Here is a 27,048-nt window from a genome sequence, read left to right on the forward strand (position 1 = left end):
AAATACATTAACAAAAATAGTTGGCCTTAAAAGAATTGTATAGTTTTTTCACAACCCAACCACAAGTTTCTTTTTTAACTTTGAGGAAAGATATTCCCAGAACATCTTTTCTCTTCGTCATAGGAAATATTTTTGTTCACGACCCTCACGTAATGGTAACGTTCATCACTCTATTTAAAATTATTAGATGAGTTTAAATTTCGAGACTTTTATAGTAGATAGATACAAATCTCAAAATTTAAACTTATGCAACGATAATAAATAGAATGATGAGCAAAAATGCGCGGTTCATCACAATGAAAAAAGTGAGAACAGAAAAGGATAATGCCATTAAAGTAGGTTATTCCTATCATATACAATATATTAACCTCAAAACCTATGGACTTGCTCTAGCTCTGCCTTGTTCTTGGCTTTTATCCGTAACGGAATAAAGCAATGTTATTTTGACAAAGAGAATCGATTCATTTGCTAACACAATTTTTAATAAGGCAACTAGTGAGTCATACTTAGATCGTGTGTCAATAAATAAAATGGGCCCAAACCATGTTTTAACTTTTTTTTTTCATACAATATCATGTGATTAATTTGAAATACCGTCATTTTAACATCTTTAATTTATGTAAACCTCTCTCTTGGACTTAGTACCTTGTTCCAATTTGCTATCGAACTTTCAATTTGATTTTGAGCTTTCCAATTTAAAATTTTGGGCCACTTTACACCAAATTGTTGAATTTATGTTTTATTAGTCACTTTTATTTATTTATTTATTTTCTAACTCACAATATAACAAGATAATAAACAAATTTGGCAAAAGGTCATGTTTTTAAAGATGGATAATACTTCTCTCATTCTCTGTTTCGAGTAAGATCCTTCTTTTTCGTTAACGTAACATCATTTTATTGTATAAATATTATAATTGAAAATGTTTATTCTCTTTATCATCATTTAACGATAATCAATAATACTTCGTTTTATCTGAGACCGTTTAGTCATTCATATAAATAAAAAAATTGATGGGTCATCATGAGCATTCTCCTTGTTACTATAATTGTCAATATATTCGACATATACATGTAACTAAATTGTCTCTATAAATTTAGTGAAATTTTTAAAGATAATTTTTAGAAGATGACAGAAAAATGTACAATTTCGATTACGATGTGTTGTATAAATAAAAGATGGTAGTGTTATTCACACAATCATTTCACTTCTCATACACCTTTTAATTTTTAATCGTCGAATCGAATGAATTGAAAAAGATGAATTATCAAAAATCAATAAAGGTGCGTGAGTTATAAAAATAAATGTTAGAATAACATTTTCCTAAAATATTAGGGGAAGAACTACAGAGTATAGGGAGTAGAGGGGCGGAAGTGGAACTAAATTAAGTTTATTTTTTATTTCGAACAAATCAAATTTTATCCAGTTGCTTTACAGCAGAGGGAAACAGGGAGTTGCGACTCAGCAGACAGCGCCAACCAACCATGGCGGTCGTACTCTCTCTCCGGCTGCTTCTCTCTGCAGACACCAAAAGACCTTCTTCTTCTTCTTCCCCCAAGTCACTCAAGTTTGATAAGAGAACAAAAACATCCGTTTCTACTCCTAGAAAAGGTGAAACTTTCTGTTTGTTTCCCTAGAAAATGTTCAGAAAAGAAAATTTCTGGATAATCATATGAGATTCTGGTTCAGACGACAGGGCCTACATTTGTGGAGCTTCATTGGCATTAAAAATTTGCAGTCTTTGGTGAAAAAGACAGTTTGGGAGTGTGTAATTTTAGCAGGAGTCCGAATTTTCTTCCAATTTTACTGTCACTAAAAGAAGTTGTAATCTTTATTGGTAATTAGTGACAAAACAGTTTGGGAGTGTGTAAGTTTGATCGCTGCAAAAGTTGTAATCTTTGTTGGAAAATTAGTGAACTCCTGTTTTGGGAGTGTGTAAATTTAGTTGGGAGTGTGAATTTGGTTCCAAATTGATGCTGGAGTGAGTTACTTGTTACTGTCACTAAAAGTTGTGTGATTCTGTAGGTAATTTCAATCCCTCACACAAAACCCAGAAGGTGAATTTGGAGATTTCTCCTCACAGAGCTGGTAAGTTTGGATTATGATGTTTGCTTTATGTGCATTAGTGGCTGGTTTTACTTTTACTGTGATTAAATTTTCACACAAGAGGAAGACAGGAGCTGCATTTTCTTGTAAATGTTAATTCGTAATGTGGGTTTGCTTTTGCTTGCTCAGTTTCGGCGGTGAGATTGATGAGAATAGAGATGGGAGGTGCTTTTGCTGATCTTCTCAATGAGAAAGGGAAAGGTTCTGGTGAAAATGAGATGGGATATGTTGGAAGAACTCTTGGGTTTCGTACACGGGATTTAGAGGATCGTGATCTTAGATTGGTTATCTCTCTCTTCCTAGTTCCTACTGTCTTGTTTGTTGGAAGTTATCTTGGACTGAAGTCTTAGTTGAATATTTCTCTCTTTTATGTTGGCATTTTCTATTAATTTCAACTTTATAGGTCACTGATATTGTTGGCGGCACTATCCGTTGGAAGAGATATCTTGATCATTTGATAAGTTCACTGTGCAATGATGGAAACACATTTGCTAGGATGGAACCACTTCTTTTACAGGTATTTTACTCTCACATGTTTATTACATGCTATTTTGCACCTGCCTCAATTTAAGAGCAACTCCACCCCTATCCACTTTGCGCCAGCACCCAGCGCATTTATCCACTTAATTGAACAGTAATAGACCCAATGAACAGTAATAGGCCAAAGCATCTCCACCCCTAAAAAAATGTGCTGGCACCCAGTCTAAAAAATGCGCTGGCACAAACGATCTCCACCCCTACAAAATGCGCTGGCACCCAGTCCATTTAAAATATTAAATAATTTTTTTATAAAATAAAAAAAAATAGTTTTAATTTCGGATAGGATTTTTAACCAATCTCGTCACGCCACGTGTCATTATCCGAACGTACTATTTTTTGAATAGATTTCCGCTAAGATTTTCAACCAATCCCGACAACCCACGTGTCACTTCCTGTTTACAATAATTTAGGCAAGATGTCGATAAGATTTTTAACCAATCTCGTCACGGCACGTGTCATTATCTGAACGTACTATTTTTTTAATAGATTTCCGCTAAGATCTTCAATGAGCTTCCACGAAGTCATTTTTTTCTCTCAAAGTGTACAAAATATTCAAATGTAGAAAGTGTAAAAAATATTGAAATGTGGTGTAAGGTGGAAGATGAGGGTTAGGTATTTATAGAAAAAAAAATTATTTTTTTAAAATTTTTCTGTATTTTTTAAAATTTTTTTGACATTTTCTAATTAATTTTTAATAAATTTTAATGTTGTAATTAATCTGGACCGTTGGATTTGAAAAATAATCAAATCCAACAGCCAACACGCTGCCACGTGGCCAACGGTCAAATTTCTGACCGTTGGGCCTTTTTTTTTTTTTAATTTTTGATCAAATAAACGTGGACCGTTGATCTGTGATCGGACGGTCCAATTTAAAACTTAAATTTAAATTTTTTTTACCGTTGGAAATCCAACGGTCTACAAAAAATAGCCGTTGGAAATCCAACGGCTCTGAGGAGGGCCACGTAGCCCTTTGACAGACACAGCCACTTGCCCTGCACCGCGGGCCCCACTGCCTGCAGTAGCTGTCGGCTACTCGCCATCTCCCCCGCGTGTTGTGCACGTGCCAACAAACAGACCGGCCTCTGGGTCTGTCCATTTTGGGCTGGGCTGCTGCCTGGCGTGGGCTGGGTGCCGGGCTGTTTCACGGGCTGGAGGGTGTGGACTGGGTGCTGGGCTGGTAATTTGACTGGGTGCTGGGCAATTTTCTGTGGGGTGGATCTGCTCTAACTTTCAACCGTTAAGTCCCATTCTTTTATTTAAATATCTAGAATCTCTTGCACCTGCCGCAATGCGTTGGAAGACAGATCCTATGTAGGTCCATTGGAATGTCCTTCAGTTATGTGGATAGTTTGATGCAATTCAATGATGGATGGACATATTTGCAATTGCACCAATGGTTAGAACTGCAGCAATAGGAATTGCAATTAATTATCTAGTTACTTTAAATGGTTGGAAATTGTGACTGTGACTTTACTTTCCTTGCAACCAAGTAGCTAAGTTTAGTGCTCTCAACCTGCGCAGATTCTTCGAATTGGTTTCTATGAGATTGTTAAGCTGGATATGCCACCATATGCTGTTGTAGATGAGGTAAATTTCTCTCTTTTTAATTTATCCTATTTTACCTCAACCATCTGTGGTAGCTGGAGAGTTTTCTAAACGACTCGATCATCATCTCGATCTGACCATTCTGATTTTGGCCTGCCATTGATGATTCATCACAACTAGGTTCAGATATTTTTGTTGTTCAAAATTTTTATAGTAAATTCCTACAAACATTTTCAACATTTTGTGTAATCGAGTTATTTTTCTAAATGCCATATTTGTTCCATAAACTGCAGAATGTGAGGCTTGCAAAAGTTGCCCTTAGACATGGTGCTGGCAACTTGGTTAATGCGATTCTCCGGAAGCTTGTTCTTCTCATGGTATGCCATTTTTTTATTTTTATGTTATAATCATGTAATTATACCGAGGTATTCGTCTAATGTTTTCAAATATGGGTTTGCAGGAAACCGATTCTCTTCCTCTACCCAAATTGGAGGGCGATGACCGCGCACAAGCACGCGCTCTTGCCACTTTGCACTCTCATCCTGTTGTAAGATTATAATTGTAATGATGTTCATACTTTTGTTGAATACTGGGATAGGATAATCTGGGACCCCCATGGAGCTAAAAACATATAGCTAACATCTATTGATTTGACGAACTATTGTCGATAACATATGTTTTACCACCAGAATCCACTCCTAAGCATTCAATACTGCTAAGTAATTGTAGATTTCCATGAAATTTTAACATTTCTACCTCTGAGGAATCAAAACTCGAGTAACAAAACCTTGTATGCCTGGCCTTAATACTTTGCTTTGATGTTTCCCCCCTCCTTATTAAAAGTAAATTCAAATTTTTAGTGGATGGTGAGGCGATGGACAAAGCATCTTGGACAAGAAGAAGCAATTAGATTGATGATGTGGAATAACAGTGATCCTAGTTTCAGCTTAAGGTTTCAAGTGTCTTTCCTTTTTGTTGTCCTTCTAGTATAGAATGTGAATATCTTGTTTACTTTTTTCTGGTGCTAATGTCAGGGCAAACAGCGGGAAAGGTCTCTCGAGAGCTGACCTTGTGACCAAGCTTAATGTCTTAAAGGTGCTTGATTAGTCTTTTCAGTTTTTAATTTGGCAACGTCGATTTTTCTTTAAAATGTAGACTTCCTATAATCTACGGGCCAAGCCTCTATGATCATGGCTACTTGCTCAGTTTATTGATTTCTTTTCTTGAACTTCAGGTTCCACATGAGCTCTCTTCGCATTTGAATGATTTTGTCCGTATGAAAACAGGGTTGCAGGTATAAGTTAACCATGTAGTTCATTTCTATGAGCCCATTGTTCATGTATGGAGTACCATCCTATTCTTTCTATATTTTCTAATTTCTACAGAAAATACTGACGGGAGATGTCATTTTGTAGTTTCGAGTTTTTCTTAAAACAAATTAAAATGCGAATATAGATGCCTTGTCCTAGTTTTATGAACATTCGATGTGGGCTATTCTGTACTTGTTAGAGAACTGCAAAAGGTCCTTAACTACCTAAATTTTGTTGATTCAGTTGGTCATACAAGCGGGTCTATTGAAAGAAGGTTTATGTTCAGTTCAGGATGAAAGTGCAGGTCAAATTCCTCTTGATTTTAGTATGGTATCGTTTCTATTTTCTAATCACATGCCAGATGCCTATTAGATGATGTTTTTTTGTACAATCACATTTGTCCATGGTTTCATGTGTGCCTACGAAAATTGAAACATTCCGCTGGAGCTTGATTCTGTTTTTCCTGTACTCAGCATACGGAATTTCGATCTAGTTGTCCACTTTAAATTTAGACCTTTATTTTAGCATCTCCTCAAATTGTATGGTGCAATCTTGTTGCAGGTCTAGTAGTTTCAGTTGTAGATCCTCAACCGGGTGAAAGCATTATTGATTGTTGTGCTGCTCCTGGAGGAAAGACACTTTACATGGCATCCCTTTTGAGTGGCCAAGGTATACGTTATCTCGGATTATATATTTGTGTAAGAATATCTAGAAGTCTTATTATTGTACAGATAAATTGGACGAAGTGATGATGATGTTAGACGCTCTAATCTTCTTATATCGTCAATTTTGTGAAACTATAAATAACAGGAGAGATTTACCATTGGGTTTCAGGTATGGTATATGCAGTTGACATAAATGAAGGCCGGTTGAGAATCCTTAAAGAGACGGCTAAGTTGCACCAAGTAGATGGTGTGATCACTAATGTGCATTCGGACATCCGTACTTTTTCTGTAAGTCATCAACCCTGTACAACATTGTTATCTGGGACACAAAATGCCTTATGTGTTCATCATCATTTTCTCCAGGATAACAATAGTACGGAGTGTGATAAAGTTCTGTTGGATGCTCCATGTTCTGGACTGGGCGTTCTCTCGAAGGTGATTGTATAAGATGACATGTGTTGTTTTTATTTGTTCCTGAAAAATCGTTTTGTTATTTGATGCTATTTTTCTTTTAACTTTTGAAGAGAGCAGACTTGCGTTGGAACAGGAAATTAGAGGATATGGAGCAGCTGAAAAGTTTGCAGGATGAGCTTCTCGATGCAGCTTCTCTGTAAATACTAAAACACCACTCTCTTGCTCTCTTTCTTTTTGACGACATGAAACTTTTTTCCAGGAAGAGATAAATTCATTGGTCAACTGTATTTTCCCGTTAATTTTACCACAAGTCTGACCTTAACGTACATTTACAGATTGGTCAAGCCTGGTGGTGTTTTGGTATACAGTACCTGCTCTATAGATCCTGAAGAGAATGAAGAGAGGATAGCTGCATTTCTTCTCAGGCATCCGGTAAGGAGTCTAAAGACTAACCTGAATTTTATTTAACGCTTTATTCCATTTCGTTTTTCAGTACATGCTCTTTCGATGGTAAAGAACTGCTTAAAAGTTTTTGCTCACCAGAAAGAACGGACTGTTTCATGTTTTTAAATTGCAAATGGGAACTATTGAACTTACCGGCATATTATTTTTTGAGCTCCGGTCTACAAAATCCGGTGCTTGCACCTTACCAAGTAGGAAATAAATGTGCTGTTAAAATGTTAATCACGTTCTTAGAAAAACGAAATCCAAAGTTCTGCAGGTCTTTGGTTCTACTTGGTGAAACTGTAGATCAGTGTGTGTGTGCGGTGTTATATGCAGATTTGTAAACGTATTCTTCTGCATCCATCTTACCTTTGTTTTCGATATTATTTCTGGTCTTTCAGGAATTTCAAATAGATCCTGTTGGCAGATACGTTCCACCTGAATTTGTAACAGAACAGGGTTTCTATTTCTCCAACCCCGTAAAGCATTCCCTCGATGGGGCATTTGCTGCTCGTTTAACTCGAGCTTTATAAATGTAAGTAAAGCAATCTTTTAGTTTTAATTGGCTACTGCATCTGGAAGTCCTCTCCAATGAAGCCAGTAACTGTGTAAATCTTTGCAGGTTTATTTGAGAGAATTTCTTCGGAGCTAGAAATCCTGCGAATTTAGTTCGAGTTCTTTGTTTCCTGAACTGGAGTCAGGTTCTGGAAATATGTTGATGCAAATTTTACATTTTTCGCGGGGAGTTGCGATTGGGAGGGTACAATTTTGCTTCAGTGGGAACTGAACTCACCGGAAAGGTTATTTGCGTGGCGGAAAACGTTCCGATATGCTTAAGAGAGAATGAAGTCATAGTTTCTGCGCTGGTGGTTGAAGAATGTTAATGCTAATCTAAACATTTGATGCATGACGCAAAACCGAGCGCAGTAGCGTTTTAAGATTCATACAACAGATTCCACTTTGTGAGAGAAGTCTTGATTGTTGTTGTTGTAAACATTTGATGCATGTAAGGTGAGCATTTGAAATTGTTACATGGTTACCAAATTCGGAGAAGGCACAATTTTCTTGTAGTTATAACTAATAATGTTGACAATAATAATTATTTATAATTCATCAAATTCCATTGTGGAGGATGCTTTTTGTTCTTGAACTCAAAACAACACATAACAAATCACAATATTCGTGACATGTTTACTTATTTGTAATCGGAATTAAAATAAAGAATTCACTTCTAGTTACAGACAAAATAAAACAAAAGTACACAAAATATACAATATTTTGAATGAAGGTGTGACAAAAAAAAGAGAGAATGGCGTGTAGAAATCATTTTCCGAGATAGAAGAAGAAACTTATAGCTTTCAAAATGGGCTTTCCCGACCCGATTCTACCAGGAAAGGATTATTGAAAACTTGCAGAAACGACGTCGTGAGCGATATCATTTCATCTCCCACCTTGTGTCGAAAACTCACTCTCTGCATAAACCCCGAAGGCCGAAAGCTCAGGCGAATGCTCAGACAATGAACACTCACCGCCCGGCGAGGGCGCTGTCACGTGCTATATCACGTGCCACATCCCACTCCTGCTTCTCCTCTCCTCCTCCTACTCCTCCTCGTCATTACAACAGCAATCCTCGACCTTTCCTCTGAAAAACGTGACCAAATCGAACTTCGAGCCGGCTCTGGCCGACCTGCGCCGTCATGTCGCCGCCGCAGACTTCGTGGCCATCGATCTCGAGATGACCGGAATCACCAGCGCGCCGTGGCGCGACTCTCTGGAGTTCGACCGCGCAGACGTTTGCTACCTTAAGGTCAAGGACTCGGCCGAGAAGTTCGCCGTGCTTCAGTTTGGCGTTTGCCCCTTCCGATGGGACTCCTCCAAGCGCTCCTTCATTGCTCATCCGTACGTGCCTTTGCTTTTTTATTTCTTTTTTTAGTTTGTGTACTGTTTGGCTGCCTAGAAAGTTGAAGAAATAAAATAACAGAAGTTAGGGATTGACATGATTTTCTTGCTAATGGGACATTGCAATTTGCTTTTGTTACACTTACGTGTTTGGTTGCTGAGAAATTTTGGGAGAAGAAAATGTAAAGTTTGAGTCTTTTGCTTTGATCATGGTATTTGGATTGAAAAGCTTTATCTCTGGATTTTTCTGATAAATGTAGGCTAAATTGAACTTTAAAAAAGAAAAATGAAGATTTGTTTTGCTTAAAATTGGTTACTTTCCCGGGTTTATAAGTTATATTATACATGTGTTTGCTGGCTAGGATAGTTTGAAGCTAATGCAAAGGCGCACAATTTCTGAGATTGAATAAGTTTGTGTAACTAAGGCGTTTCGTTTTGAACTTTTTATATGGTTTTTGTTGTGTAAAAATATGGGTGTGCTGACAGGCACAATTTCTACATTTTTCCACGTCAAGAACTTCCACTTGCAGGCCCTCCATATGAGTTTCTATGCCAGACTACATCGATCGATTTCTTAGCTAAATACCAGTTTGATTTTAATGTCTGCATACATGAAGGTAGTGCATTTGTTTGATTGCCTTTTGAATTAATGGTTAAGATTTCGTAAATGGTGGGAATGTTACCTTCATCTAGCTTTTTTATATGATGCTTTCAGTTGTAAAGTTAAACTGTTGTATTATCTCAGGAATATCTTATTTATCCAGAGAGCAGGAAAGTGAGGCGCTGAGACGTTTGAGTTTGGCATATGATGATGAGTTATTGGCTAGATGTTCAAACTTGAAGGAACCAATACACATGCCAGTGGTCAAGATGGCTGACACTCTCTTCGCTGAACGGATGAAGAACTCATTCACTGAATGGCGTGATGGTTTGTTAAGAAGTAGTAAGGGAGGATTCCAGTTTCAGGGAGACTCAAATGACTCCCAACAGTTACAAACCATTTTCTTCAAGTTGCGTCCAGCTCTTAGTCTGAGGGGATTCACTTCTCATCAGCTTAAGTTGATTCAAATGGTAATTTTGGTTTTTTACATTTTGATCTTATACAATAAGATTCTTACTTATGACTGGTTAATTTTGGATATATGGTCAGACACGATCATTACGTAGTCTTTGGTAATTGCGTCAAATAATCAAATTTAATCGATTCACCTTGGGTTTGCTGGTTCAAGGAAGTTTAACTTGAAACCTGGTTTCAATTTTTTTGTTCTTGTATTATGTTTTACTTTTATAATTATATGCTGATATGGATTTATAAATTGATGTAAAGATTTATTTTTCTTCTCGCTCATGACTTTGTGACGCTGAATATGAAAATGAATGCATGCAGGTCATTACAAGGCATTTCCAAGATCTCTTTTATGTTCGGATAAATGGTGAAAAGTCCTGTCAACAGCAACTAGTTGTGCGGACAGAGTCCAAGGATGACAGAGAGTTACTTCTGGTAAGTACTTTGTTTCCTCCAGTATATATGATGTGAAATTTCCAAACGCTTGAATGTGAAAGTCTACTTGGTATGTTACCTTGTTATATGGTTTTGCTGTCTTTCAGTAATTAGAATTTTAGTTGATTTTGTTTGAAAAAAAAAAAAAATTACTTCCTAAAGGTTAATAAACAAACAGCAATGTTTATTATAATTACTCTTAGGGCATAATTTTGCGTAATGCTGTAGGTGCATTAGGGAGAACAGAAATTTTCACAAAAGGAAGTCAATGTATTTGTTATTATGTGATGTTTATCTCCACCTCAGGAGGAATTAAATTTTTATGTATGAAATCATTTGTAGAAAGAGGTGAAGGATGAACATCGTAGGAAGCAGAGGTGAAAGTTCAAGCTGCAGTTGGGTTTCGTCATGTTATTGACCTTCTTTCCTCAGAACAAAAGTTGATTGTTGGTCACAATTGCTTTCTTGGTACAAATATTGGTGTTAGTTTCATATAAAGGTCAATTTGATTTTATTACTAATATGTCTTCTTCTTGTCATACAGATATTGCCCATGTATATAGCAAATTCCTCGGCCCTCTTCCTTCGACTGCTGAAGAATTTGTCTCTACTGTTAACAAGTACTTTCCACACGTCATTGACACCAAAGTACTATTAAACACGGATAATGTGCTTCAACAACGGATGAAGAAATCCCAAACATCACTTTCGTCAGCATTTGCCTTGTTATGCCCACAAATTGCTCTTGGGAAGAAAAGCACTGATTCGGAAGTCCAAATGTGTGTCAAAGTGGAAGTTCAGGTGGATGATTTGAGGTTTGCTTCTTCCATTCCTATCCATAATGATATCTCGGTTGTGCTTTATTCATTTAATTGGTCCCAATGGTTTCTATTGTCACATTTCAATGAAAAAGGATATAGTGGAAACCCAACAGATGAAGGAGAACATTTCAATTAATTTTCATCAATGGCATAGGCCGTTTAGAGATCTGTCTGAATACAACTAGGCTAGCATGACATTTGTTGACGGGGGTTAATTACGCATGACATTCTTTAGAGGCAACCAACTTTAGAAATCTGTTGGAGAACAAGTTCATAAAAGTTTGCCCTTTTGTTTCTATTTCTACTTGTCTTACGAGATGTATATACTTGTGCATACCATATGGATCTCTCTTATAGAAACTATTACATATGGAGAAAGATAATTTAAGTAATGTAACTAAAAGTGTCTGTTTAATATACAAATGAAAGGCAAGGTGAAGGGATTAAGTTTTTTCATATTAAGATTATCTATTTGCAGGTCCTCCAACTGGAATTCTGGAGCCAAACATGAAGCGGGATATGATGCTTTTATGACAGGCTGCGTCTTTGCTCAGACATGCAGTCATATCGGAATTGATTTTCAGGCCTGTTCGTCATCTGAAAAGTTGGCCCACAATGAGAAGCTCCAGAAGCTGATCAACCATCTATACCTCAGTTGGAGTAATGGAGACATTATTGATTTAACCACTGGTAAGAAGAATGCAATGTCTTCGGGGTCTAATAACCACAAAAAGAGGTACTCGCAGATTATGTCTGAGAACGTTGCTTTAATCTGGGGATTCCCATCAAAACTCAAGGCACGAGACATCAGGGAGTGCATTTCGAAAGTCTTTGGCTCAACCTCTGTTACGTCTGTCTTCCACTTGGATGAAACCTGCGGTATTCGTTCAGTTTAGCAAGGAAAAATTTGTCTCTGAATTTCTGGCTTTGAAGGAAACATTAGAGAGAAGTGATGGTCCAGTCTCAGTTTTGCATCCCACTCGCGGGACTTTTGCAGGGTGGAAGCACCCGAGCTGCTAATTATGAAACTTACAAGGAAATCTGCAGTTCACCCAGCGCAAAGGCTTTTTAGCGGATCAGGCCTGAGGCAGTTGGTATTAAATGGAAAACTAAATTGGTTGAATCCAAGGAAGCATCAGAGACCCTAAAACGAGAGAGCTTCGATGAAAATAGTGAAGTGAATCCTGCTTCAAAGACCGAAAAATTGAGAAGAAGTACCACAGACACCGCAGAAAATGATCCGTTCTGTGGGCAGTCGCGCACAATACAAGATCATAGATACCTTAATTGCTTCTGAAGGCGATCAAATGAGAACTAATTAGTGCCCGGATTTGGGGTTTTGCTGACTTAGTGATTGAAGCTAATTCATACAGCTTCTTCTTATTGAGACAATGGCTTGAAGCAATCTGTAGATTCTCTACACTAAGATTTTATTACAGAGTTAGGAACCAAGATTAGGAAGAAAATGGAATTGTATCAGAAAAGCCATTTTTTCTTCTTCTGTATTGGCACATGAACTGCACTTAAGATTCATACAGTCGACACTATTTAGTGGAATAAGGCTTTAATGTTGTTAGGAATGTAAGACTAGTACGAACTTGGAGCTATTATATTGTTAGTACTTGGTTGGATAAGATTACATTATATTGTTACGAACGTAATGTAGCTAACAAAAGACTTGGTGCAAAATCGAGTGCATTAGCATTCTAGAATTTATACATACAACTCCACTTAGTGAGATAAGATTTTGTCGTCTGAAAATTTGATTTGAATAAGACCTGTTCCAGTTTTATCTACAAGAATATGAACTATTGAGAATTGACCAATCAGAGGTGCTCACATTCCTCAGATAGTATATTAATCTCTAGCTGGTAGACAACCTACCTCCCCTGCATGTCCTCCACGTGTCAGCATTCAACGGACAAGATATTCTCCACAGTCACGAAAACAATGCTTAGGGTTTTGGGTATCACGGGTGATGTCAGGTGAGAGAATCAAAGTCAGACCCTTTCTTTCTTGGATCCACCTGACCTGAAATAGCCGGTCAACATCCTCCCTACCATTTTTGGTTACCCATTTATGAGGTTGCTCTTGTTAATTACGTTAATTAGGACTGACATCAAAATTTCTCTCAAGGAAAGATATTTCAATGAGTTTGGAACAATGAACGGTACGTTATATGTTATCATATAATTAATAAAAGTTTTTTTTTTAATTTCAAATGTCTATTCTAAGTTTTGTACAAACTAAAAAATCTCGACTAAAGAGATGTCATAATGACTGACTCTTAGTTTTATAGTTGTCTTTTTCAACAACAAATAAAATTAATTCTATTGTTTAAAGTGTCAAGTCCATAATTAAGAATATGTTATAACTTTTAACTATTTTAAATTGTATTTTTCTCAAGTGGCCATCTATTATATTGATGAAGATGAATGTTGCTCTTATATCAATGCGTGAGTCAACTGCATCGGCTCTTTATGTAACATTTAATCTAATAAATTTATCGTTTGAAAAAAAAATATATATATTTCTCGTACACACTGTAGTAGTATGGAACAATATATAATAAAATAATAATTTAAAACACTCTCTAAAATGAAAGAACTTTTAATTTTGACAATTTGTATTTGACATTTCCACTTGGGATGCTCCAACGACTATGAGTCCTTGACAATGAAGGGTATTTAATCAGGTTTGACAAGATTGTTACAACAGACTGATGTAAAAATAATGTGTTAAAACTATTATTCCACCCGTCACTTAGCATTACGGTTTAGTGGTATTCAATTTCACTTATAAGTGAGAGATTTTATATTCGATTTTTACCAAAGACGAATTTGAACCACATTATTGCTAATCGGCCCACTCCCTTCTCTTTAGTGTAAATATTTTTTGTTCAAAAGAAAAAATAAAACTACTATTCTACCCTCCCTAGCCGGTCATAGTGTACAAGTCACCGGTTATAGCCAGTGGCCAGGTCGCTATAAGACGAACGCTACGCATCAGCAACTGTTACATAATTGCATTTGAGGTAGAATTTATAGCTTATACGTATATCTCACTCTTAGACTTGGTCTCTGCTTCTAGCCATTTCTTTCTTTATTTATTTTTCATTTCCTCTTAAATTTTCATGGAAGGATAAGAGAAACCAGTAGTTTCTGCAGACTGCAGTGAAAGTTCATATTTGATCAGCAAGCTTTTAGTTCTAATATGGAAGCCAAAGTTGAAGAACCGTGGGGTAAAACTCTCTCTCAGTCTCTCTCTCTCTCTCTCTCTCTCTCTCTCTCTCTCTCTATTTTTAGCCTGTGATTTGATTAAAATGTCATGGTAAATTATATTTATTTCATCACAAATTACCCCTTCATCGTGATCATGGATTTTGATATTGACATCAGTTTGTTTTCATGGTCTGTACAATTTTATTGGTTTGGTGATTAAAATAGTTGGGTGATTAAAATAATCCCAGATCATGGTCAACTTTTGGCTATTGAGGCAATTTCTTATATATACTTATAACAATGAACTAAGGGATATGTAAATGCATATATCTATATAATATGGTGAGTATGGAATATATATATACACACATATATATATATATGAGTATGGAATATATATATATATATTATATTATATGCATATATATGTGAAGGGAATGTAGAGAAAATTACAGTACACAATTCTAATAGAAGGGTGTTAGCCACATATTTATTTTTACTTTTATTCTCAATTTTCGGTCAGATTCAATCTATTGCAAAAGATTAATGAACAAAAATTATAAAAATTTATCAAAGATACGTGGAAGGCAAAAAGAGTTGGAGAAACACAATTAATAAATAAATTACTTGTATTAATATTACAACACACAAGGTAAAAGAGACGGACACTTTTAGAAGCTGCCGACCTAACATAAGAACCCTCCATAATCTTGCTAGAATTGTCTAGCATAGTTAACATATATGCATGCACCGGCCACTTCCATTGCTTGCTAGAATTCTCTAGCAAAATCTCTGCATGTTTGAACTAGAAAAATCTATCGTTCCTGCACCATGGCCAAAATGCAGTCTATAGAAGCTACCGCCTATCACGCTTGCTGCTATACTTTGCTAGAGTTTTCTGGCAGAATCCATGCTCTGACTTTGGGCTGGCGTTAATCTTTCAACAGGGAAAACATGCTAATATGCATTTGTACACATTTTATGAGATTTATATGAGCCTGAATGCATTATCTCATTACATCTAAAGCCTATTAATTGATGGTTAACTTGCACTGCAGGGATAAATGCATGAGTTGTGGCATCGAGGGTGGATGTGATTGGGATGAGGTTAGAGACCATGTTGACAGAAGAGAGAGAGCACAACCCGCCATCGGCTAAAGAGAGTCTTTTCCGTTGTTGGGAGTGTGCTCTCTTTTCTTCTGTCATCATCTCTTACATTCCCGGCCCTCAGCACCGTCTGATCTCTGTCGATCTATAACTTCAAAGTATTTAAGGTATTCTCTCACCATGGGCATTGTTACATACAAATTTATAGTTCAACAATATATACAGCTAGTAAGGAAATCACTTAATTTGTGGATCTTGTGTGTTTGCGTGTGTAGTATTACTTGTATGCAAAACCGCGAAACTTTCTTACGCAGATGATTCTTGTAGCAGCGGTAATTAACCAGCTGAATTATTTTTTGGAGGAATAAATTTTACGAATTATTTTGCAGCTCTTGATCAAATATTTATTATAGTCAACTGATAAGCGACGCTGGTTTACTACTAATCTTGGTTTCTACTTGTACAACATTCAAATGTTCTTCAGAAACTTGAATGGTGTTGTAAACTGTGACTGCTTAGTGATCGACATAGTTTTCTTTTCTGCTTCGATGACTTGTTGAATAGAATGATACAGTTTTCTACTTTGTTTTGAGGGCTACTTGTCAAGTGCCATACTTCTTGCTCATCCTCGATGCAAAAGGAACAGGAAAAGCCTGCAACATGTTGCAAAACAAAGATCCGAAACCAGGATCGGTGAGGGAGATCACAAAAAGGGCTAATGACAATTCACTGAAACGTGGTAGGCGCCAGCAACAATCATAAAGCAGTGGAGCTACAAGCATGGTGCATGTCGTGATTGACAGACCATCTAACCAGCATGTAAATCTTACTTGCAGAATGTTCAGATTTGCATTTGCCTTGTACGCAGTTTTTATCTGTACATCACTTTTGGATACGGAGTTTATACCGTTCCATATCACGAAGAGGAATCTGTTTTCGATGTATAATATGTGCTCAAATGTGATCGACAAAATTGTCAAGTTTCGCAAAGCAGACATTTAAAGTTCTCTTCTTTCATACACACACACACACACACACACATACCTTATGAATGCTTCCTAGTTCTCCTCTCCCCTTGCCATGGCTACTCCAGCGTGAGGGAGAGAGAGGACGTGCCGAACAGATTTACGGGTGCAAAAAGAATTACTCTACACACAACGTACTGCTCACTATCTCACTATTAGGAATGTTTAAATCAGTCTACCCAGAAATAGATGATCGAATAGTATAGAAATCGTTCGTATGTAACATTCAACTCGTAAACCAGTCAGAAATCTTCTATTGCAATTGAAATATTCAAGCAAGAAGCGTTTTTTTTTTTGTGTCCTGGACAAAGCAGAGACCACACAGTTCAACAGAAAGCTTTGAACTCAGGCCAGCGAACTCTACGGTCTCTAATCTTCAAACTACAGGATAAAAAAATAAGCAGTGGTAAAACGTAAAAGAATCAAATAATTCAACCATCTGCAATCTACATATAATCTTCAGTGAATGATGATCTCACGCAGAGAGCTGGTGGGGCTGCCGCAATCCTCCTCATCACAATCCGAAACAATTTCATCAAGCGACATAGGCAATCTGCTAGAGAAACTCAGACTTGGCTTCACCCTTGGCACGGCTTGAACTTCTGCCTCGTTACTCAGAATCTGCAGAACTCTCCTCATCGTAGGCCTCTCCGCGCTATCAGGGTTAGCGCAACTTAACCCGACAAGTAGCAGCTTCCTCATTTCTTCCACGTTAAACTCCCCATTCAACCGCTTGTCAGCTGCCTCGATAATCTTCCCTTTGGAATGCAGCCCCCAAACCCAATCAACCAAATTCACTGCCTTCTCACTTCCTGGCTCTCTTTCTATTGGTCTCCTTCCACATGCCACTTCAAGGATCACCACACCATAGCTAAAAGCATCAGTCTTTTCGGTTGCTTTCCCGTATTGAAGATACTCAGGCGCAAGGTACCCCATTGTTCCTGCTGTCAGTGTGGAAACAGGGCTTTTATCGTGATCCATGAGCTTTGCCAACCCGAAATCACTGAGCTTCGCGTTTAAATTCCCGTCCAGCAAAACATTGCCAGTCTTTATGTCCCTGTGGATGACCTGCTGCTCACATTCCTGATGCAGATATGTCAAAACAGACGCCAATCCAACCGCAACATTCAGTCTCCGAGACCAATCTAACAAGGTACTTTGCCCGGGTTCTTGGTACAGTGCCTTTTCGAGGCTCCCATTAGGCATGAAATCGTAAACAAGAAGCAATTCACCCTTGTCAACACACCAGCCTTGAAGGTGAACTAAATTCTTGTGGCGCAAGCAAGCAATAATCGACAACTCAGAAAGAAATTCAGTTTTACCTTCATGGGAATGCTTGGATCTTTTCACCGCAGAAATGGTGCCCGAAGACACGAAAAACGCCTTGTAAACAGTCCCGAAAGCTCCATGCCCAAGAATCCTACTGGAATGAAACCTTCCTGTGGCAGATTTCAGCTCCTTGTAACTGAACTCTCTGGGCCCTGCCACAACCTCTGCTTTGAAGCTCTTCTGTCTTCTCACCTCCATCCATTTCGTCACAGAAACATACCCGAAAACCAACAGCGCCACGCAAAAGAACGCCGGCCCGGCAATACCAAGTCCTAAGCCGAGCCGCCTGTGGTGCTTATCCCCCGAACCGGACACTGGAATTCTCGGACTTACCACCACATAAGTATCAGACACATTGTGGGGCTGCAGCTTCGGCCTTTTCGCAACGAACCCGAATGTATGAAAGCTCCAATTCTCAACCAAATGCTTCTCCGTGCTCCCTTCCGTCGAGGCCGAAAAACCCACGAACATAACCTCCTTCAGATGCTCGGAGAGATCGATATCTACGCTCAAAACCGGCTTTTCGGGCTTGAAATTCGAGTAGCTTAGATACACTTTAAGTTTTTCTTGGTCATTCTTGTAATCAATCCAAGTAGTAATCGAACTGCCGCTCTTCAAATCGACACCCTGCAAGATTGGATCAGCGGTCTTAATCGAATTGAGGCTCTCGATGTCCAATCCAACGTGATGGTCATTTGGATCGTTGAAGTGCAAATCGAGCTTCGTGTCGAATTCGATGGCGACGAACTTGTTCTTGGTCACTTGGGAGGAATTGACGAGACCCAGATAGCCGCCGGGGCTGCCGAGCATCCGGTTGTCCGTCGAGAGGAAAAACGACATGCCGTCCCCGTAAGAGCTCGGATTGACGTTGGCGATGGAGAAAGTGAACTTCGTGGAGAAGGAAGCGGTGATGTTGGATTCCGGGTCAAAGAACCGAATTGGGTTGTTGTAGATGACGGCGCCGGCGCTGGAGGAGGGGACCGTGAGCTCACGGGTGAGGCCAACGACGCCGTTTCGGATGTGGGAGTCGCCGAGGAAGGTAAGGTTTCGGAAGTTGAAAGTGGGGAAGTAGAAGTTGACGTTCTCGGCGGAGCCACGGCGGAGGAAGAGGGCTATGAGGAAGAAGACGACGACCCAGAAAACAAGAAGCTTTCTTGGAGCCATGGATGCGGAGATTTCGAATTCAGATGGATGGAAACAAATGGGTTTTGGATTTTCTTTGCAAAAGCAGAGGACTTGCAGATTATGATTGAGAACATGTAGAGAGAGAGAGAGAGAGAGAGAGAGAGAGAGAGAGAGAGAGAGAGTTCTTGGAGGTTTAGAGAGAGGGAGGAGGGAGGCTGGGAGTGGGGTTTAAACGGTTGGAAAATGGGCGCGTGGGTCGGTTTGAAAGGAATATTTAGGCTGAGAGGGTTTGCAACGGTTATGAGGGACTTTTGGAGAACGACAGCGTATCATAGGGTGCATCAATATCATGGAATTCTATGGTGGATAATTTTGTGTAATTGTGTAGCACCAAATTCGATAATTTAACAATATAACTAAGTAATGTTGTTCGTACTATGCACATCAGATCCCACCTAAAATGATGTAGAAATATAGTATAAAAACATGGTAAGAATAACATTTTTTATATAACAAAGTAACTAGAGTGTTTTCTTAATTAGTTTTGTGCAAAAACATGTTAACCTTGACGCAAAATTGTCTAACCCAAGAAAATTAAAGATTAAGTAAGCCCTAAGAAAAAGGGGCATAATTGACACAGAAACTCATTCTTGCCGTATTCTTTTTGTGAGAGTCTCAAGGATTCGTGATTCATATCCGTATATCGTACATTGATCGTAAAAAATTATTTTAAATATTTTTATTTAAAATAAAATATAAATAGTACCTGATAAAAAATAATCGCATAATGTACGATAAATGAATACGATTTACGAATTTTCAATATTCTCATTAAAAATGATGCGGATAGGATCCTGTTTGGACTTTAGGGCCCCATGATTGGATTCATCATGAGTGCATGGCTGGTTCAAACCAAGTCCTACACATGAATGGGTCCCGTGAATGTTGAATATATAGGCAAATCAAGATAATGCAAGTCAGTAGCAAAATGAACGGTTCGGACGGAAAATACAAGATATAATAGTTGTGAACAAGGAAAAAGTACATTGAGACTAAGGTGGTCTTAAGATCACTTAGAATTTTGAAAATATATATGTCAAGGTTTTTCGAGAATTCTCTAAACATTTGGTATGAGTCTCTTTTATGTTTACCAAGTGTTTGATGTAATGTATGCTAGACATATCTCGACAGGTTGAATCAACAATACTTGACAAATTCTCTTAATGTTACTCATTATATTGCTTCAACATATATCGATATCTGTTGATATGTGCGTAACATAATTTGGCTGACGATAACAAGCCAACCAAGTGTGCAATGAAATGGCTCAGTCGATAAATTGAAATGTTGTTTGTGCACTTCGCGCTCTGTTTCTATCTAAAAAAACTTGTACTTTAACATTATGACCTTCCAAAATCCGAATTCTGAATGTGCCACTAATTATGAAGATCAAATCTAACAACTAATACATAACACTAAGTGCTACATAACACTAAAATCACGCCCGAAACTTTCTTACTTTTTTTATACACAAAGATGAAGATAGAGCATTTGGAATTAGAGTAGAATACATATGGTAGTACCAAGATGTGGTTTTGGAGATTTCAATCATGATAAGAGGATAGTGGAGGCCATGTGATCATGTCATATGGGTCAAAGATCCAAATGAAGCCGTTACAACGATTGGAAGGTACACAAAACACATTTCATTTATTTATTTATCAATTATCAAACCACATTAGTTTTTCTCTAATTTACCCCAATGTTTTCGATTCTTTTAAGTAAGACAAGGGAAATATGTTGAGATCCAAATATACTGCATGATTTTTATCAATACTTGCTTAGGCTATTGGCTTCAATAAAAATTATACTCGAAACATGTTTTTTCAAGAATTAACCGTTGAGATTTAACTAAATAAGATTTAGACAAATTCAACCGTTTTCTTTTATTGTTTTTGGGTTCTTGGTTTCATATCAACCACTCTATACTTCCAGCTCCCAAACTGTTTGTGTAGAAACTGGGCTCTTGTCGTGATCCTGGTGTAAGAATGTGTGTGGTAATTTAATCCATAACCAATATGAATTTTCCTCAAAGAAAATAAATAATAAATTAATGTTGGATGGTAACGTTTTCCAACCTCCACCAATTTCTACTCTATGTTTGCCGTGTGTGGTCCACTGCGTTATTGACCAAGAAAAAGATCACGTCGTCTCCCTCGTCATGAAGTAATCTTAACAGGCTTTGCCAAGAATAATTTTCAGTTTCTCAACTCCAAATACTTGATCAAAATTAGTCCTTCTGCCAAGAAGAGAAAATGGCTTTGGTTGGAGAGGCTTTGCTCTCCGGTTCGATCAAGGTGATGTGCGACAAGATTGCCTCCGGACAGTTCATGGACTTCTTCCGGGCAAGAAGACTCGACCATTCACTCGTGGACAGACTGAAGGTGAAGTTGATGACCCTCCATGCAGTGCTCAACGACGCAGAGGAGAAGCAGATTGTCAACCGTGCCGTCGGGATGTGGCTTGACGAGCTCAAACATGCTGTGTTCGATGCCGAGGACTTGGTGGATGAGATCGATGCTGAAGCTTTGCGTCGCAAAGCGAAAGATCAGAGTAAGAAAACTCAGGTGTGGGACATCCTTTCTACCTCTCTTAATCCTTTTCATTATAAAGTCTTGAATGGTAGAATAGAATATTTATTCAACAAGTTGGAACACCTTGCAAAACAAAAAGATAACCTCGGTCTTAGAGGAGGTGTTGGGGGCATTGTTTCACAACGAACTCCCACAACTTCTGTTGTTGAGGACGGATTTTGTACCTATGGTAGGGATGGCGATAAAGAAAAGTTAAAAGCTCTACTGCTGCTATCTGACAATCAAAGTAGCAGTAATTTTTCTGTAGTCCCTATAGTCGGTATGGGCGGGGTTGGTAAGACAACTCTTGCTCAATTCCTTTACAACGATGAACAAGTTAAAGTGCATTTTGATACGAATGCTTGGGTTTGTGTTTCCGAACAGTATGAGGCTTTGAGGGTTATTAAGGCCCTTATTGAGGAAATCACTAAAAAACCTTGTGACATTTTGGAGATGAATCCCCTTGAAGTTAAACTAAGGGAACAATTGAGGGGAAGAGATTTTTACTCGTCATGGATGACCTTTGGAATGAAAATTATGATGAGTGGGATCGTCTACGAATTCTTTTCACGTATGGAGCAAAGGGAAGCAAGGTCATTGTAACAACAAGGAGTAGACGTGTTGCATCCATCGTGCACAATACTATTCCAATTTATGACTTAGAAGAATTGTCAGATGAAGATTGTTGGTTGTTACTGGTAAAACATGCATTCAGAAATGAAAACCCCGGTGCACATCCAGACTTGGTTGAAATTGGTAAGCAAATTGCACGTAAGTGCAACGGTTTGCCTCTAGCTGCAAAAACGCTAGGGGGTCTCTTAAGTTGCAACCTAGACTACAAGGAATGGAATCACATATTGAATAGCAATCTTTGGGATCCACCACATGCTGATAGTGTTCTTCCTTCTCTAAGATTGAGCTACCACTATCTTCCAACTTACTTGAAACGATGCTTTGCTTATTGCTCAATTTTTCCAAAGGATTATGAATTTGAAAAGGAAAATGTAATTCTACTATGGGAGGCAGAAGGTTTAATTCCACAATCAGAGAGCGAGAAAGCAATGGAGGAGGTTGGTGAAAGATACTTTGATGAACTGTTATCGCGATCACTATTTCAAAGACCAAGATTGGATCAATCAAGTTTCACTATGCATGATCTCATCAATGACTTGGCTATGTTTGTGTCTAGAGAGTTTTGTTTTAGGATGGATCGGAAAAATTCACATGAAGTTCCTAAAAGAGTTCGTCACTTGTCGTATATGAGAGAAAATTTTGATACATCTCTCAAATTTAAGCCATTAAAAGAAGTCAAGTATTTGCGTACCTTCTTTCCAGTGTCTTTACCACCATATAATAGATGGGATCGTGGATTTGTAAGCAATAAGATTTTAGATGATTTATTGCCAGCACAAAAATGTTTACGGGCATTTTCATTGTCAAATTATGAAAATATCACTCACCTACCTGATTCTATTGGTAACCACGTACACTTGCGCTACATTAATCTCTCTTATACGGCAATTAAAAGGCTACCAGATACAGTGTGTACTCTCTACAATTTACAAACTCTGTTGTTGTTAGGTTGTTCTTCTCTTGTTGAATTGCCTGCAGACATGAGGAAATTGATCCATTTGCGTCATCTTGATATTAGTGGAACAAAAATAAAAGAGATGCCGATGCACATGAGTAGACTAAAAAGTTTGAGAACACTGACAGCTTTTGTGGTGGGGAAATCTACTGGGTCAAGTATTGCAGAATTGAGCGAGTTGTCGCACCTCCAAGGAAAAATTTCTATCTTTGATTTGCGGAATATAGTTGGTGCCATTGATGCCTTGCTGAAGGATAAGAATGATCTCAGTGAGGTAAGGTTGTCATGGGGTCGTGGGGTTTCCAATGATTCCGTAAAAGAGAGTCATGTACTCGAAAGACTACAACCTTCGGTAAATTTGGTGAACTTAATCATCTTGCGTTATGATGGAACCAGTTTCCCGAAATGGGTGGGAGACTCGTCCTTTTCCAACTTACAAGTGATGCGTCTCGATGGCTGTGGTAATTGCAGTTCATTGCCACCAGTTGGTCAGCTACCTGCTCTGAAAGAGCTCTACGTAGAAAGGATGAAAGTTGTTAAGAGTGTTGTTTTTGAGTTGTACGGGGGAAATCAACCATTCCAATCTTTAGAGAAGCTAGAGTTTAGGGAGATGCCAGAGTGGGAGGAATGGCTGTCAAATCCAAGTGGAGGTGAAAGTCCAGACTTTCCTTGTCTTAAGGAGCTGAGGTTATACGAATGTCCGAAGCTGAGAGGAAACTTGCCCACTCATCTTCCTTCCTTGAAAATACTTTGGGTCTATGGATGTAAGGTTCTACATGAAAACAGGGAGAGTAATACCCTGAACACGGACTCCTTACGACGATCTCTTGAAGAACTGACAATATATAAATGCCCGGGTCTCTCATTGTTACTGGAGTCGACGGAGACGCTGCCGTGGCTTCAGGGGCTTGAAATTCATTCGGTTGGTGGGACAGAGTGGTTGCCGCAAATGGTGCACAACAGCAATTGTCTTCAAAGTTTGACTCTTTCTAATTGTTACTCACTCTTGTCGTTCCCTACAAATGGTCTGCCCGCCACACTAACGTCACTCCGTATACACCACTGCAAGAAATTAGAATTCCTATCTCGTGAGATGATGGCCAAATTAACTTCCCTTCAGTCTCTGGATCTATACAGGAGCTGTGATTCTCTGAGGTCGTTCCCCTTGGGCATTTTCCCCAACCTTTCATCTCTTTTTATAAGTGGTTGTCAGAATCTGGAAGTTGGAAGAGGAGCAGATGAAAATCTCAGCCATCTCAACACCCTGTCGATTGGGCCATGTCCAAATCTCGTCTCTTTTCCTGACGGAGGATTGCCCACGCCTAACCTGACTTCCTTTTCAGTAGAGGGGTGCGTGAATTTGAAGTTGTTGCCGGACCGAATGCACACCCTCACCGCCCTTCAACGTTTGGAGATATTCTATCTTCCAGATGTGGCGTCATTTGCACAAGGGGGTTTGCCTCCCAACCTACAATCATTATCTGTCACTAACTGTGAGAGACTGAGGCCTTTAGTGGAATGGGGATTGCAAGGGCTTGTCTCTCTTCGACAATTTCAGTTCTCAGGAAGCAAGGATCTGCTGGAGACGTTGCTTAATGAACAGTTGCTCCCTGCCACTCTTCACACTCTCCAAATCTATAATGTATCGAATCTGAAATCTTTGGACGGAAAGGGACTTGAGCACCTCACTTCTCTTCAACACCTACAAATTGTAGGGTGCGAGAGTCTCGAATTTCTGCCAAAAGAGGGTTTTCCGGCATCTCTTTCTTATCTGAGCATCGAGGGTTGCCCTTCTTTGAACAAGAGGTATCGGCGCAAGAAGGGAAAAGATTGGAGAAACAAAGCTCGTATTCCTTGCATAAAGATAGATGACCAAGTGACCATCCTATGAGTTTTCATTTCACTCTCTCGGTCTCTCCAACTTTCAACTCTCAACCCTCAAAACAAAAGTCAGGTACTTTATTTATTTATTATTAAATTGATTGTCCTCAGTAATATTCCTCCTTAAATTCAAGTTTCGGAATCTAATTCCGATGAAATTACAGGAAAGTGCGAGGGGAGTGAATTATTAGTAGTCTGATACTTTGGAACTACTTGGGGTGGATATAAATGATTCTCGTGCATGAGAAGAGGTAAAACCCTGGATGATGGTTTCTCATACTTCTCTCGTTTGCGACATAACTGTAATCTTCTGGTAGGTGTGATGGGACTAACAGATATATCGGTTTCATTCATGCAGCGAGCAAGCAAGCCTGTAAAGATAGGATTATCAAATGGTGCTCTGATTTTCTGGACTGTCAACTTTGAAACTTTTTGGACGGAAATGGACTTTCAACACCTCCCACTCTCGCAATTCCTGCCGGGACATGGACTTCTAGACCTCAGCTCTCGTCAACAGCTATATAAAGATTGAATGTATGTGGGACTTGGTCGGTCCAGAGAGAAAACCATTGAACTGTAAAGAATGATAATTCTTACGTTGAGCCAAATGTTCCTGCAGCTGCATCTTTAAGGTCTGTACTTTACCATATTTTTTTTTTTCTCTCATGTGATTTTGCCGTCAATCTATTGTATATCTAAACTGTTACCAGCCAATAAGCACAAGAGCCTATTTCTGGGATGTTTCATGATTGAACTATCAAATTTTGTTTTAATCTGAAAAGGGGTGTATCGTGATGTAATTCATTGACAATCCCACGTAAATGATACTTGTGATATAGTGCGTTTGTTACCTGAGATATCTTTAACGCTTTGCCTTCATTTCGTTTTATTTTGATATCATCTTGGAGACACTGAAGTCCTTGTATATTGCCATAGGATGGGAAAAAGTCGGGGGCTAGCCCTCTGTCGAAGTACGTTGGAACTCTAGGTGAAGTAGTACAACAAAGAAATGCTTCATCGTCAGAAACCAGGTCTAAGACCACGTTGTCTATTGAGTTTATTGAGTTCATTTTGGAAGTATCATGTTTAGCGTTCCATTTTCTAACATGCTAATTGCTTCCAGTGTTCTTGTGGGCGAGTATTCATCTGTCTTTGGAAGTAAAGGACGAGAAAGCAATGAACAAGATGACACCATGGACGAGGAAGGCACTGCTGTCTTTAGTTCGTCCTCATCCAGGGAAGGATTCCAAGTATGGTCACTCACTCCCTCTCTCTAGATTTATTTACAATTTTACTTTTGGGATTTATATTGTAACATTGTTGCCTTTGCAGAGCTGAATCACTCAACGATGTGAAAAAGAAGAAAAGGAAGCGAAAGACTGAGCGCCAGGACCAAATAGCCATGGATGAACATATTGTTCAGGAGTTGGTACTCAGTTCTGATGAAACGACAGGTCTTTAAGCGACGCCTTTTCGGCTGAAGAAGATGAAGTGGAGAAACCAGCACCTTCGAAGCTGGAAAGCAAGAAGCCGAAACGCTCTACAAATAACTCGAAGAATTCTTGAAAAACCTCAAGCAAAAACGTCAGAGAAGAGAAAGACGGCTAACTGAAGAGACAGTTATCTCGTGCGCCTGCCCATCAGATAATCTCCTTTGTTTTGTCAATCCTTTTTCTTTTCAACAGTAGTTATGAGAATGGTGTATTGAACTTTCCTAAATTAAAAGACTAATTTATACAAGTTAGACGTTTATGTCCTAAGAAGACATGACGCAAAATCAAGTGGAGTGGTGTTCTAGTATCCGTGTAGCCGACCTTACTTAGTGGGAAAAAACTTAGTTGTTATTGTTATAGACATTCATGTCCCAATTAGTTATGTTTTGGATGCTCATATT

The 27,048-nt window shown here is 38.6% G+C and overlaps 2 protein-coding genes and 2 pseudogenes across 3 annotated transcripts; 3 read left to right on the top strand and 1 right to left on the bottom strand.

Moving 5' to 3' along the window:
- Positions 1-1,398: 1,398 nt before the first annotated feature.
- Positions 1,399-8,157, top strand: LOC103939669 (probable ribosomal RNA small subunit methyltransferase B). Of its 2 annotated transcripts, XM_009349779.3 has the most exons (18): positions 1,401-1,611; positions 2,026-2,088; positions 2,236-2,390; positions 2,510-2,623; positions 4,168-4,233; positions 4,485-4,568; positions 4,652-4,738; positions 5,052-5,143; positions 5,226-5,286; positions 5,426-5,485; positions 5,745-5,805; positions 6,063-6,170; positions 6,336-6,454; positions 6,530-6,601; positions 6,691-6,776; positions 6,916-7,012; positions 7,426-7,559; positions 7,647-8,157. In XM_009349779.3, the coding sequence occupies exons 1-17, from the start codon at positions 1,485-1,487 to the stop codon at positions 7,555-7,557; spliced, it is 1,584 nt and encodes a 527-aa protein (XP_009348054.2). In that variant the 5' UTR covers positions 1,401-1,484; the 3' UTR covers positions 7,558-7,559; positions 7,647-8,157. The 2 variants fall into 2 exon arrangements, 1 of the variants encoding a protein (XP_009348054.2); XR_666170.3 differs by lacking the exons at positions 7,426-7,559; positions 7,647-8,157 and having other exon boundaries at positions 1,399-1,611; positions 6,698-6,776.
- A 176-nt stretch (positions 8,158-8,333) lies between these two features.
- Positions 8,334-12,951, top strand: LOC103939679 (annotated as a pseudogene).
- Positions 12,952-16,799: 3,848 nt separating this feature from the next.
- On the bottom strand, positions 16,800-19,239 carry LOC103939666 (probable L-type lectin-domain containing receptor kinase S.7). Its single transcript, XM_009349775.3, has one exon. The coding sequence runs from the start codon at positions 19,089-19,091 to the stop codon at positions 17,058-17,060; it is 2,034 nt and encodes a 677-aa protein (XP_009348050.2). The 5' UTR covers positions 19,092-19,239; the 3' UTR covers positions 16,800-17,057.
- A 1,952-nt stretch (positions 19,240-21,191) lies between these two features.
- On the top strand, positions 21,192-27,048 carry LOC125470239 (annotated as a pseudogene).

This window comes from the organism of the source record quoted next, unplaced genomic scaffold (genome assembly GCF_019419815.1).
Source record: "Pyrus x bretschneideri cultivar Hongxiangsu unplaced genomic scaffold, Pyrus_bretschneideri_v1 Contig5, whole genome shotgun sequence".
Classification (NCBI taxonomy): Eukaryota; Viridiplantae; Streptophyta; class Magnoliopsida; order Rosales; family Rosaceae; genus Pyrus; species Pyrus x bretschneideri.